We start from the raw sequence: 13,664 nt of genomic DNA on the forward strand, positions 1-13,664 counted from the left end.
AGGATCCACTCGGCTATTGGTGAGAAGGTCTGCCTAGAGGACCTTGGCTTTCCTCCTGAATGGTGGCTGCCTTTTCCTGTCCAACCTCAGTTGAATTGGAGTTGAATGGAAGCTGCCAAGCTCAGCACTGGCTGGTGCCCTGAGGGGCGAGTCTGTCACATCCAAGAGGAAGGAGCCTCCTCGTCTCAGGGGTTTGTGGTCATATGGCAGCTGCAGTGTTGCTGTGACAAGTAACAGCTCCCGTGAGCAGCCTGGTGCCTGGGGGGCAGGGGTCCCCTGGTAAATACTTCAAGCAGCAGAGTGCACTACATGATAGGGCTACATGTCTAAGAAAGGGAGAAGTTATTCCAAAATTACACCAGTTGGGTTAAGTGATTCACTGCTGGGAACAACAATAATACAAATCTTACACTGCCCAATGAGATACCCATGCTTAATAACTTGGCAATGGCAAAGTTAAGAAGGGCCAACATTAAAGATGGATTCCCTGCATCAGAATGTTACATGAGGGAACCTATCAAGGAATCACAATAAGGGACAGAGGGAAAACATTGCCCCTCCCACTTCCAGTGTTTCTGTAGTTTCCAAGCCCCTTAACTCCCTTTTTAATCTCTGACAGCTTCTGTTAAGTGTCTTCATGATGCATTTTATGTGAGTAGAATGGAATAGTGCAGCACAGGAGAAGGCCATTCAGTCCATCAAATATGTAAAAGTTATTTTAAAGAGAAATCTAGTCAGTTCTACCAGCGCCTCAGGTCCTCCGTTTTAACCATTTTTTCTTCTGACTATCCATGAATTTCCTTTCGAAAAATAAACCAAAAGGACTGCAGATGCTGTAAATCAGAAAGAAAAATAGAAGTTGCTGGAAAAGCTAAGCAGGTCTGGCAGCACCAGTGAAGAGAAATCAGAGTTAACGTTTCGGGTCCGGTGACCCCTCCTGTTAACTCAGATTTCTTTTCACAGATGCTGCCAGACCTGCTCAGCCTTTCTAGCAACTACCATTTTAATTTTTTTTTGAATGCAAGTTCGAATCTATATCCACCACAGTATCAGGAGAGTGTGCATTCCAAGTCTTAACCACATTTTTTTTGTAAAGATTTTTCCTCATCTTGCATCTGGTTCTTTTGCCAATCAATTCAAATAAAGTTAAAAATGAACTTTTGATAATTGATATTTCAGCTATTGGAAACAGGTTTGATTCATTCTATCAAAACTCTTAATTTTATACACCTCCATCAAATCCCTTCAGACTTCCCGGCTCTGAGGAAAACAACCTCTGCCCTTCTCTCATCCCATCTAATCCCCCATTCCTGAAGCCATGCTAGTAAATCCCTCCTAAAATCCATGGAAAACTTTCACATTCTTCAGGTGTCTAGAATTGGAAACCATAACCATAGTGGAGTTACATAGAACATAGAACATAGAACTATACAGCGCAGAACAGGCTCTTTGGCCCTCGATGTTGCGCCGGCCTGTGAACTAACCTAAGACTCTACCCCTACACTATCCCATCATTATCCATATGCTTATCCAAGGACTGTTTAAATGCCCCCAATGTGGTTGAGTTAACTATATTGACAGACAGGGCGTTCCACGCCCTAACCACTCTCTGAGTAAAGAACCTACCTCTGACATTTGTCTTAAATCTATCACCCCTCAATTTGTAGCGATACCCCCTTGTACAAGCTGAAGTCATCATCCTGGGAAAAAGACTCTCACTGTCCACTCTATCTAATCCTCTGATCATCTTGTATGTCTCTATTAAATCCCCACTTAGCCTCCTTCTCTCCAGTGAAAACAAACCAAGTCCCTCAGCCTTTCATCATAAGGCCTGCGCTCCAGACCAAGCAACATCCTGGTAAATCTCCTCTGCACCTTTTCCAATGCTTCCACATCCTTCCTGTAATGGGGCGACCAGAACTGTACGCAATATTCCAAATGAGACCGCACTAGCGTTTTGTACAGTTGCAGCATGACATCACTGCTCCAGAACTCAATCCCTCTACCAATAAAACCGAACACACCGTAAGCCTTCTTAACAGCACTATCAACCTGGATGGCAACTTTCAGGGATCTATGCACATGGACACCAAGATCCCTCTGCACATCCACACTACCAACAATCTTTCCATTGACCTGGTATTCTGCCTTCTTATTATTCCTCCCAAAGTGAATCACCTCACATTTATCCGTATTAAACACAATTTGCCACCTTTCAGCCCAATTCTGTAGTTTATTCAAATCTCCCTGCAACCTGCAACATTCTTCCACACTGTCCACCACTCCACCGTCTTTCGTGTCATCTGCAAACTTACTAATCCATCCACCTATGCCTGCATCCAAGTCATTTATAAAAATGACAAACAGCAGTGGTCCCAAAACAGATCCTTGAGGCACACCACTAGTAACCTGACTCCAGGCTGAATATTTTGCATCAACTACCACTCGTTGCCTTCTTCCAGAAAGCCAGTTTCTAATCCAAACTGCTAAATCTCCCTCAATCTCGTGTCTCTGTATTTTCTCCAATAGCCTACCATGTGGAACCTTATCAAAGGCTTTACTGAAGTCCATGTACACCACGTCAACTGCCCTTCTCTCATCCACATGCTTGGTCACCTTCTCAAAAAACTCAAAGAGGTTTGTGAGACACGACCTACCCTTGACAAATCCATGCTGACTATCTCCAATCAAATTGTTGCTTGCTTGATGATTATAAATCCTATCTCTTATAATCCTTTCCAAAACTTTTCCTACAACAGACGTAAGGCTCACAGGTCTATAATTACCTGGGTCATCCCTACTGCCTTTCTTGAACAAGGGCACAACATTTGCAATCCGCCAGTCCTCTGGTACTAAACCTGTAGACAATGATGACTCAAAGATCAAGGCTAAAGGCTCCGCCACCACCTCCCTAGCTTCTCAGGCAAGCCTTGGAAAAATCCCATCTGTCCCAGGGTATTTATCTACCTTCACACCTTCTAGAATTGATAACACCTCCTCCTTACTAAACCTTAATCCTTTCAATTCTAGTAGCCCGTAACTCAATCATCTCCACTACAATATTCTCCTGTTCCTCTGTGAAAACAGATGAGAAATAACCATTTAGCACCTCTCCAATATCCACAGGATCCACACACAATTTCCCACTTCTGTCTTTGTCTGGCCCTATTCCTACCCTAGTCATCCTCTTATTCCTCACATACCTATAGAAAGCTTTAGGGTTCTCCTTTATTCTACCAGCTGATGTCTGCTCATGTCCCCTCCTTGCTCTTCTTAACTCTCTCTTTAAATCCTTCCTAGCTAATCTGTAACTCTCCATCGCCTCATCTGAACCATCTCGTCTCATCGTCACATAAGCCTCCCTCTTCCACTTAACAAGAGATGCAATTTCTTTATAAACCATGGTTCCGTTACCTTATCGCTTCCTCCCTGCCTGACAGGGACATACCTGTCAAGGACACGCAGTATCTGTTCCTTAAACCAGCTCCACATTTCGATTGTCCCCATCCCCTGCATTTTGCTAACGCATTCTATGCCTCCCAAGTGTTGCCTAATCGCATTATAATTGCCCTTACCCCATCTATAACTCTTGCCCTGTGGCCTATTCCTATCCCTTTCCATTGCTAAAGTAAACATAACCAAATTATGGTCACTCTCTCCAAAGTGCTCACCTACCACTAAATCAAACACCTGGCCTGGATCATTACCAAGTACCAGATCCAGTGTGGCCCCCCTCCCCTCTTGTCGGCCCTTCGACATACTGAGTCAGGAAACCCTCCTGCACACATAGGACAAAAATTGATCCATCCGACATACTAGAGTTACAGCATTTCCAGTCAATGTTAGGGAAGTTAAAGTCTCTCATAATGTCCACCCTGTTCCTTTCACTCCTGCCCAGAATAGTTTTGCAGATCCTCTCCTCCACATCCCTGGAACTTTGTAGAGGCCTATAAAAAAACTCCCAGCAGTGTTACCTCTCCTCTCCTGTTTCTGACCTCAGCCCACACCACCCCAGTGGACGAGTCTTCATCAAAAGTTCTTTCAGCCACCGTTATACTGTCCTTCACTGACAATGTCACCCCTCCCCCTCTTTTACCACCTTCCCTGACCTTAATGAAAGATCTAAACCCTGGAACCTGCAACATCCATTCCTGACCCTGCTATATCCATGTCTCTGAAATGGCCATAACATCGAAGTCCCAGATACCTATCCATGCTGCAAGCTCACCTACAGTTGTATGGTGTTAACCAGGTTCAGCAAGAAAACATTACTTTTGCACTCAGCTTGCCCAATTATGCAGTGGTTTGAAAGCTATGGTTTCAGTATAATGCATTTTACAATGAAAGCTTTGTCAGACAATTACACAACTTGGTCATTCATATTATGCAACCAGATACTTTTCTGGTATGCAGCCCTGTGTCAAAATCGTACTTTTCAAGGAATCTTAAGATTTTCTTGAGGGCTACTTCATAAATTTTGGGGGCCTATATCTTGGTTTTCAGGGGCTCCTTTTTCATTTTCACTGACTTATTTTGTTAGGTGATGTAGTCATGTAATAACAATACCTTCCACATTTGAAATAACAGCTGGGATATTTGAACCCATGCATAAACAGAATTAGAAGAATTCATCAACATCATCAATAATTAAGTCTCCATTAAAACTAGTGCCACAGCGCACAAGGGAAGTATTCATTTCCTAGATGCAACATTATGGTAATTGCCTCATGGCTAGAATTTCAACTGCTTCAAGCAGTCACCACCTCCTCAGAAATCAACTAATGAATGGACAATAAATGTTGGCCTAGCTACTAAAACCTCCATTCTGTGAGAGAATAAAAACAAATATTTAGTTTCTGGTCAAATGTAACCCCTCCAGGATGTTGATAGTCAGGGATTCAGTGATGATGATGCTATTGAATGACAAGGGGCAATGTTTAGGTTCTCTTTTGTTGCAGATGGTAATTGCCTGGCATTTGTGTAGTGCAAATGTTACTTGCCACTAGACAACCCAAGACTGGATACTGTCCAGGTCTTATTGCCCTTGGGAATAGATTGCTTCACTATCAAAGGAGGTGTAAATGGTCCAGCACAGCAATTAGCTATTTAATAAATACTGCCACCTCTCCTCCTTTCTGTCCTACCCTGAAGATATTTTATGCAGGAAATTTTCACAGCAAATCTCTTCTTGATGGAGGCTGATAGTGATCAATGAGCAGCAAAATTGTCTCATCGAAGAATAAAATGCTATGGTCTTTCCAAGAAAGCTCAGTGCTGAAAAAGAAAATATCAGGAGGACATGGTACTTAGTCAGCAATCTTGCCAGAATCAAAGAGACTCACTGTTTGTTATCTGTGTTTTATGGCACTTGGTCATCAAATCAAATAAGTATAGAGACTGCCAGAATTCCCTTGTGATTTCTGTGTATTGCACAGAACCCAGTATATCCAAACATGTACAACCTTACACAAAAGTAGCATTCATTCAAACTTTTTAATTAATCCAAGTAACGCTGGAGTTCCTCAGGGCAACAGCCTCAGCCCAACCATTTTCAACTATATCACTGCCCCGCCTCCCTCTGTCACAAGATCACATGTGGAACTGTCTGCTGAAAATTCTCCACTCTTTAGCTCCATTCACAACTCCTTCAACAATGAGCTGACTCACCTCACTCCAGCCCACACAGTTTCCATTTTGGGAGAATCGAGGATCTAGGTTCTTACCTGTCTGCTTTGTTCTGGACCAAGGTGCTTTAGTCAACTCTGGCCGTGACTGCTGTGCCATAGCCACTCAGTTCTTAGACCAGGCCCCCAGCTCGATTCAACCCAAAGTTAATCCTCAGATCTTTGTCGACAGTTTGCTGGCACAGCATAAGGTTTTGTACCACCAGGCGTCTCCTTTCTGTCAGGCAGTGCATGAACATGAGCCTTGCCAGTGATCAGCAAGTTTATACGATCAGGACTATTCCAAGTAATCTCAGCCAGGGAAGCAGCAAAGGTGCTACAATTCACTGAAAAGGCCTCGACTATGGAAGGACACAAATCAGCAAAGGCCTCTGCTCCTGTTCATTACCAACAGCCTAATGTTGGGGAAAGATTACACTCCACAATGGTAATCTCCATCAGCAAGTATACAACTAGTACTCACTTTCTAGCCTTTTTGGCCATTTGGGGTACTGGCTGTGTTAGAATGAACCACATAGAGTAACTGTACTGACTACCTCAGGCTGATCAGGTACTGAGTGACTGTGTACTGACTAACACAGAAGGACCAGAGACTGTGTTACTGCAGGCTGATCATCACAGAAGGACATTGCTGGGTTATAAAGTGGAGTTTGGTTTTCATTTTCTTCTGTAGTGAATGAAAACCTAACCAAACTGCATGCATTTACTTTGTGAATAGCTGAATTCTTGAGGCACTGGTATGTGAACACTATGTTTTCTTAGAAGCGTGAAGTGATATTCTTGAATCGTTACAGAAATAATGTTTCCTAATGAAGCCAGTAGTCCTGAAATTCTCCTGAACATAGGCATTATAAAACCTTTCATCGCAAGTTTAAATCTGTTAGTAATTGAAAGACTTCTCTGAGACAGTCCTTCTCCACATGCAGAGAGACATGTGCAGAGGCTTTTTCTTAAAAAAAAACAAGCGTTTTTCCCTAGAATCTCCACATGGCTGGATTTGCTTACCCAGAATGCATGTACCATGGACAGGGTCACAGTCCGCCTCAATACAGGGGCAGGGGTGGGCACAGTTAGCTCCATAGTGTCCCGAGGGGCAGGTCATGTTGCAGCTGTAAAGGAAGGGGAAATTTGGGTTCGAGGAAAAGCAGAGGAATTGTTAAAATCTTCAAGCTGCAAACTTTTGGCACGTGCAACAGTTCAACCACACTTAAAAGAATTATCTTTTTGTTCTGTTTATCACTCTGATTTGTGCACAAAACCATGATTAACCTTTTCACTCTCCCAGAATTGATTGGCTTCTCCTGCTTGTTACCTGTTCATTTGCCAAATTGACCAATTCTTTTATACTAACATAAAATGCTGGAGAAACTTAGTAAATCATGCAGTATCTATGGAGAGATGCTGCCTGCCCTGCTGAATTTCCCCTGCAGTTTCTGCTGTTATTTCAGATTTCCAGCATCCTCAGTATTTTGCTTTTGATCAATTCTTTTGTGTTATGTCAATGTTAGCTTCTACCCTCAAACATTACAGTTCTAACTCACCAATCACAGAATGATGAGGAGAGGATAAACATTGTGTTGGTTCAATGCCTGTAGGTTGGCAGAAAAACATATGAATGATGCAGTAGTCAGCATAATTCCAGACTCATGGTAGGGTGGTACTGGGTATAGAGTTTCTGTTGTATATGACGAATATATTTCTGATGGAATGTAGACTCTATTGCTGGTTACCTATCACCATTTTATACCATCCCACAAAATCAAGATTCATCTCCATGCTCATGTCCACTGCCCAGTAAAAAGAAGCGCTAAACTAGGAATCTGAGTTCTCCTGCTCAGAAAATTGCTCTTGAATTGATATTGCGAAGTCACCTGCATTTCCGCCTCTCTGACTTTTGTCTTGTGCTTCTGACGTACACTGACACAGCCTGATCATTACACCCTTCAACACATGGTTATGCCAGTCATTTTCATCCCAGGATTCACCCCCTCAAAAGTCCTGCAGCACGCTCTATTCCTGCGAATTAACTTTGCAAGTGGCAGTGGTTTTACAGGATGAAAGTGTATTTGGCAGTGACTGGGGTTCTAATGCACTCTCTGGCGAAAAATTAGGACATTTTCTGAGTCGCTATCCAAGTAACTCTGTGCCCAACAGCAGCTGCTTACTGTGGACCCTTCACAATTATTCTTTGTAGCCAATTGTTACGTGGAAGGCTTCAGTGGGATCATTCCATTCATCCGACTAAAAGCCAAATTTCCTCAGAAGCCAAGGAATGCAGCAGACTCCAGGATATGGCTGAGAGGGGAAGAGATGGCAGGGGGACTGGGAGGTTTTGGAATTTGTGTTGCAAGCCAGCAGATCCATATAATGTTAAAAACGTCAAAACAAATTCCTGTCAAGAGGATTATTTTCTTTCTCAGGAGCTTCGAAAATGTTTCCATTTTGCATTTTTCAAATCCCCACATAACTGGCCTTTGACCACAAGGCCCTGTTAATGGAATCTGTATTTGACATATAATCCTGTCTCTGAACAATCGCCCCACCCCCCCCACCTCAACTCCAACAATCTCTCTCCTACCACATCATTGCCTAGTCTCCATCCTCCACCCAGCCCACCACCACCCTCTGATCACACACTGAGAATAAAATCACTGCTTAGAAGCAGAAGCAGAGCAGGAAGTGGCCAGATTCGGGCAATATTCCAGCTGGATTGCACAGCGCAACATCCGGCTGAAACCTCTTTGAAGATTCAGTGTTCTCCTGCCAAAGCTAAATTAAACACACGAGAAGGAGCTTTTACCCTGCCCCCACTCCACCCCTGTATTCCCCCCTCCCCACACTTGAATTGCAACACTGAACAATGGGCTGGCACAGAAAACTCCACAGTGCAGCACTTTCAAACTTACCTACAGACCAAACTAAGAGCCAGCTGTCAGCACAGCAGGCGCTTTTTACGGGTGCTATTCTAAGCAAAACCACACGAAGCACGGTAATTCTGCAACATTAAACTATGATTAATTCAGTAATAAATTGTCAGCCTCTTTCAGGGGAACGGCTGGCTGGTTTGGGATAAGGAAAAATATCAAAATAATGCAATCAGGCCGAGCTTCTTGCTTCTGGCATTAAGGTTGAGTGTCAGCTTAGTTTGCTGATTATACTCCTGCCTCGGTGGCAGAAGGTCATAAGTTCACCCTCACTCGAGGACTTCAACTGGCACATAATCTAAGCTGACAATGTAGCACTGGTACAGTGCAGCCACTTATCTTGCTTTTAAAACCCACAGACACATGCGTGTCTGGTGCAGATGGTGACATATACATCACTCAGAGATTACGATTGACATTGTTTAACTCCAGTCCTGAGTTCATTATGGTGGGGCCGCATGAAGTAAATTAAACTTCTGTCCACTACCCCAGCTACTTTTGGTCTCATCTTCATCCCTCCTTTAGTCACATCCAAATCATTTATGTAAGTGACAAAAAGCAGTGGACACAGCACTGATCCTTATGGCACACCGCTCGTCACAGGCCTCCAGTCTGAAAAGCCACCCTCGGTTCCTACCTTCGAGCCAACTATGTATCCAAATGGTTAGTTCTCCCTGTATTCCATGTGATCTAAGCTTACTAACCAGTCTACCATGTGGAACCTTGTCAATGCCTTCCTGAAGTTCATATATACCACGTCCATTGCTCTGCCTTCATCAATCCTCTTCGTCAGTTCTTCAAAAAACTCAAGTTAGTGAGACATGATTTCCCACACACAAAGCCATGTTTACTATACCTAATCAGTCCCTGCTTTTCCACATACAAGTAAATTCCTCCCCTCAGAAACCCCTCCAACAACTTGCCCACCACCGGCTCCTAGATCTATAGTTTCCTGGCTATTCTTTACCACCTTTCTTAAATAATGGCACCTTGTTAGCCAATTTCCAGCCTTCTAGCTCCTCACCTGTGGCTGTTACTTTGAAGCGGAGGTCGACACCTCTTTGATAATTAAAACCAAAACACCCAGAGAAGCTTGCCTCACCCCATAAACTGCTAAAGGAAATGGGAAAAATGGTATAACCTGCCTTTCACCTCACGATCTGTTATAATGAAAAGGTTAAGTGAGAGAAATCCTTGAAACTCACTGTATAAACAAGTAACAATTTATTTATCTAACTCTAACACTGAAGAAATTAACAGACCTACTAACAAACCAAACAATTCCCCCTACTCTACTAACTATTCCCGAACAAAACAAAATTCGAATGGCATGCTACTCCAACAAATACAAGTCCCACTTATACAAACCAAAGTAATAAGAAAAATAAATTAAAACGTAGAATCTCAAAACTACAGTCAGAATGTTCTGTGCCTTTTCTGATATTCTTCAGTCAGGGGTTCTTTCTTCATTGAATCCTTGGGACAGGAAAATTAACTAAGAGTGCCGTGGTACCTTTATAGATAGTGCTTAATCAGAGCTTAAAGATTTCTAAGAGCTAGCATTTTATTCTTCTAATGATACTTCGCTCTCACATTGATTTTCAAAAACACTCTTCTTATATACCATTGCTGAACTGTCTTATAATAGGATTAGTCCTAGGTTGTTAACACCATTAGATTTAAATTTAATTGGGTTTTGGTATCTAGGGCCTGGTGTAAATTAATTGGCTGATATTCAAGCTGGTTGCCTTAACATCGAAACAAGTCTAGGTTGCTACAACACAACCAATTGATACATATGTCTCAATTTCAGAACTGTCTGTGCATTGCCAGTTGCTTGCCGACCTTTTTTTTAATCTCCAAGCCCAGAAAAGCACATCACCTCTTAAAGGAGCCAAACACTCTTCCACCACCTATCATTTTTAGAAACAAATTTTAACATCCTGTCTTCTAATTCACAAGTACTCTACTTAATTTCACAACCCCATCAATTATACAAATATCTCAGGAAGAGGCCCAGCAATCACCTCCTTAGCTTCCCACAAAGTTCTAGGGTACACCTGATCAAGTCCCAGGAATTTATCAACCCATCTGCATCTTAAGGCATCCAGTACCACCTCCTCTGTAAATGGACATTTCCAATGTATCAGTATTTATTTCCTCAAGTTCTCTAACTTCCATATTCTTCTCCACAGTAATAGTGACGCAAAGTACTCTTTTAGTATTTCACCCATCTCCTGTGGTTCCATACGTAGGCGGCTTTGCTGATCTTTAAGGGGCCCTATTTGCTCCCTAGTTACCCTTTGGTCCTTAAGGAATCCCTTTGGATTCTCCTTAACACTATTTGCCAAAGCCATCTCATGTCCCCTTTTTGCCTTCCCGATTTCGCTTGTAAGTATAATCCCACCGCTTTATACTCCTCCAGGGATTCACTCAATCCCCGGTATCTATATCTAATGTATGTTTATTCTTGATTAGAAACTCAATTTCTCTAGTCATTCAGCATTCCATGCACCTACCAGCTTTACCCTTTGCACTGACAGGAACATATTGTCTCTGGACATTCGTTCTCTCATTTTTGAAGGCTTCCTATTTTCCAGCCATCACTTTACTTGCAAATATCCAATCGTAACCAACTTTTGAAATTTATTGCCTAATGCCATCAAAATTGGCCTTCTTCTAATTTAGAACTTTAACCTTTAGACCAGATTTGTCCAGCAGATGGAGTTTAATTTAGATAAATGTGAGGTGCTACATTTTGATAAGGCAAATAAGGGCAAAATTTATATACTTAAGGGTAAGATCCTGGGGAGAGTTGCCGAAAAAAGAGACCTTAGAGTGCAGTTTCATTGTTCCTTGAAATCGGAGTTGCAGGTAGGCAGGATAGTGAAGATGGCATCAGTGCATCGAGTATAGGAGTTGGGAGGTCATGTTACGGTTGTACAGGAAACAGGTTAGGCCACTTTTGGAAGACTGTGTCCAATTCTAGTCTCCATGCAATAGGAAATATGTTGAGAAACTTTAAAGGGTTCAGAAAAGATTTATAAGCATGTTGCCAGTGTTGGAGGTTTTGTGCTACAGGGAGAGGCTGAATAGTTTGGGGCTATTTTTCTTTGTGTGTCAGAGGCTGAGGGGTGACCTTTATTGAAGTTTATAAAATCATGAGGGGCATGGACAGGGTAAATAGCCAGGGTCTTTTCCCTGGAGTGGGGGAGTCAAAAGCTTGAGGGCACAGGTTTATGGTGAGAGGGAAAAGATTTAAAAAGGACCAAAGGGGCAACCTTTTCATGCAGAAGGTGGTTGTGGATGGAATGGGCTGCCAGAGGAGGCGGTGGAAGCTGATACAGTTACAACATTGAAAAGGCACCTGGATGGATGTATGAACAGGAAAAGTTTAGAGGGATAGGTGCCAATGCTGGTAAATGGGACTAGATCAATTTATGATATCTGGTCAGTATGGACGAGTTGGACCAAAGGGTCTGTTTCCATGCTGTTCATCTCTGACTCTGACAGAGCCAGCAGTGACATGAGAAAAATATTCTTTAGTCAGAGAGTTGTTAAGATTTGATTGAGAGAGTGGTATACAATTCTCTACAGGGTTCCAAAAGAGAACTAGATATAATTCAAAAGCAATGGGTTTAGAGGGCGTAGAGATAGGTCTGGAGAATAGGGTAGCTCTTTCAGAAGCTGGGACAGATGCAATAGATCGAATGGCCTCAGTCTGGGCTGTAAAATTCTATCATACTAACAACACGTATTTACACATGCATTCATCGTACAGCACACAACTAAGCAGCAATCAGGTTGACTCTGAACTGCCCTCTGGGGGATTAAGGATGGGCAAGTAATGGTGATCCTTACATCACACATGCAGATTTTTAAAAAATGACCACTTGTCTGATTTGAAGAATGGCATTTACCATCTGGGATGGCTGCCGACTATGAAAACTGGACACACAGATCTGTTTTTTGACTGCAACACCAACAACAGGGTCAACTGGATATTTCTGTGTATACTTAAAATCATGTTATAAATGCCAAGCTTTGGGCTGGACAAGAGTTGGCAGCCCATTGAGCCTTAAATATGTCTCTATTAAAAGAAATGAAAACAGAAAAGGTTGAGAATACTATATTAAGTCAGTTCAGATCTGTGGGGAGAACCTGGCAACTGTGTTGGATGGCACTAAGGTTGGCAGGGGTGGGGGAAGGAAGAGTGAGAGTGGTTGCCCATCATCTACCTGCTGCCACTAGAATTCTGCCAGTGGAGGGGTCAGTAACAATGATCCTTAAGTGAGAAATTAAGTCCCCTTTTGATGCTGATGGGCATTTCAACAAGTGTGGAATTTCCTGGTGGCCTTGCTGGAAGAGGTGGGTGGGGTGAGGTGGTGAACATCTTGATCTGTTGCACCGTCACCGTGGGGTCACCACACCTGTCAGCAACAGCAGCCGCCACTTAAAGAAATGAGCAGATGACTCTTACCCACACCCTCAACACACTCACTGCATCAGCAGAACCTGTAGGCCTGCTCCAGGCAAACACCACAAATTCACTGTAATTCCAGAATCCCCTCCATCTGATGGGTCTGAGCATGTTGCAGTGCAAAAACAACTAAAGTGAGAGGCGATCACAAAAGTGTGGTCATACTCACAATGGAAACTGATATGTTCTGCAAAGCAGTGATCCATTCTGCAGCTCCACTGCAAGTTGCAACAGGCTCAAGTGAGGGTCAGGGTTACAAGCCATGACCTATGGCAGAAAAAGACCAAATTCTGGTGGAGAAGCAGGAACCTTGAGGGACAATGACTGCTTCAGAGCATTCTTTGGGAAAAGGACTCATGCTTCCTTTAAGCACATGTACAGAAGGCAATGGGAAACCGTGTATTCATTTCCCTAGGTTCATCCACTTCACCAACACCTTCCACCCCAACCTTCAGTTCACCTGGGCCTTCTCCAACACACCCCTCACCTTCCTGGGCCTCTCAGTCTCCATCTCAGGCAACCAGTTTGTAACTGATGTCCATTTCAAGCCCACCGACTCCCACAGCTACCTAGAAT

General features: G+C 43.0%; 1 protein-coding gene across 3 annotated transcripts in view; it reads right to left on the reverse strand.

Moving 5' to 3' along the window:
- scarf2 (scavenger receptor class F, member 2) overlaps positions 1-13,664 on the reverse strand; it is an 81,433-nt gene that overhangs the window by 18,151 nt on the left and 49,618 nt on the right. For all 3 annotated transcript variants that reach the window (XM_048556553.1, XM_048556552.2, XM_048556551.1), the window contains exon 8: positions 6,690-6,793. In XM_048556553.1, the coding sequence (XP_048412510.1) occupies positions 6,690-6,793 (104 nt within the window). The remainder of the gene's footprint in view (positions 1-6,689; positions 6,794-13,664) is intronic.

This window comes from Stegostoma tigrinum, chromosome 26 (genome assembly GCF_030684315.1).
Source record: "Stegostoma tigrinum isolate sSteTig4 chromosome 26, sSteTig4.hap1, whole genome shotgun sequence".
In the NCBI taxonomy this organism is placed as follows: Eukaryota; Metazoa; Chordata; class Chondrichthyes; order Orectolobiformes; family Stegostomatidae; genus Stegostoma; species Stegostoma tigrinum.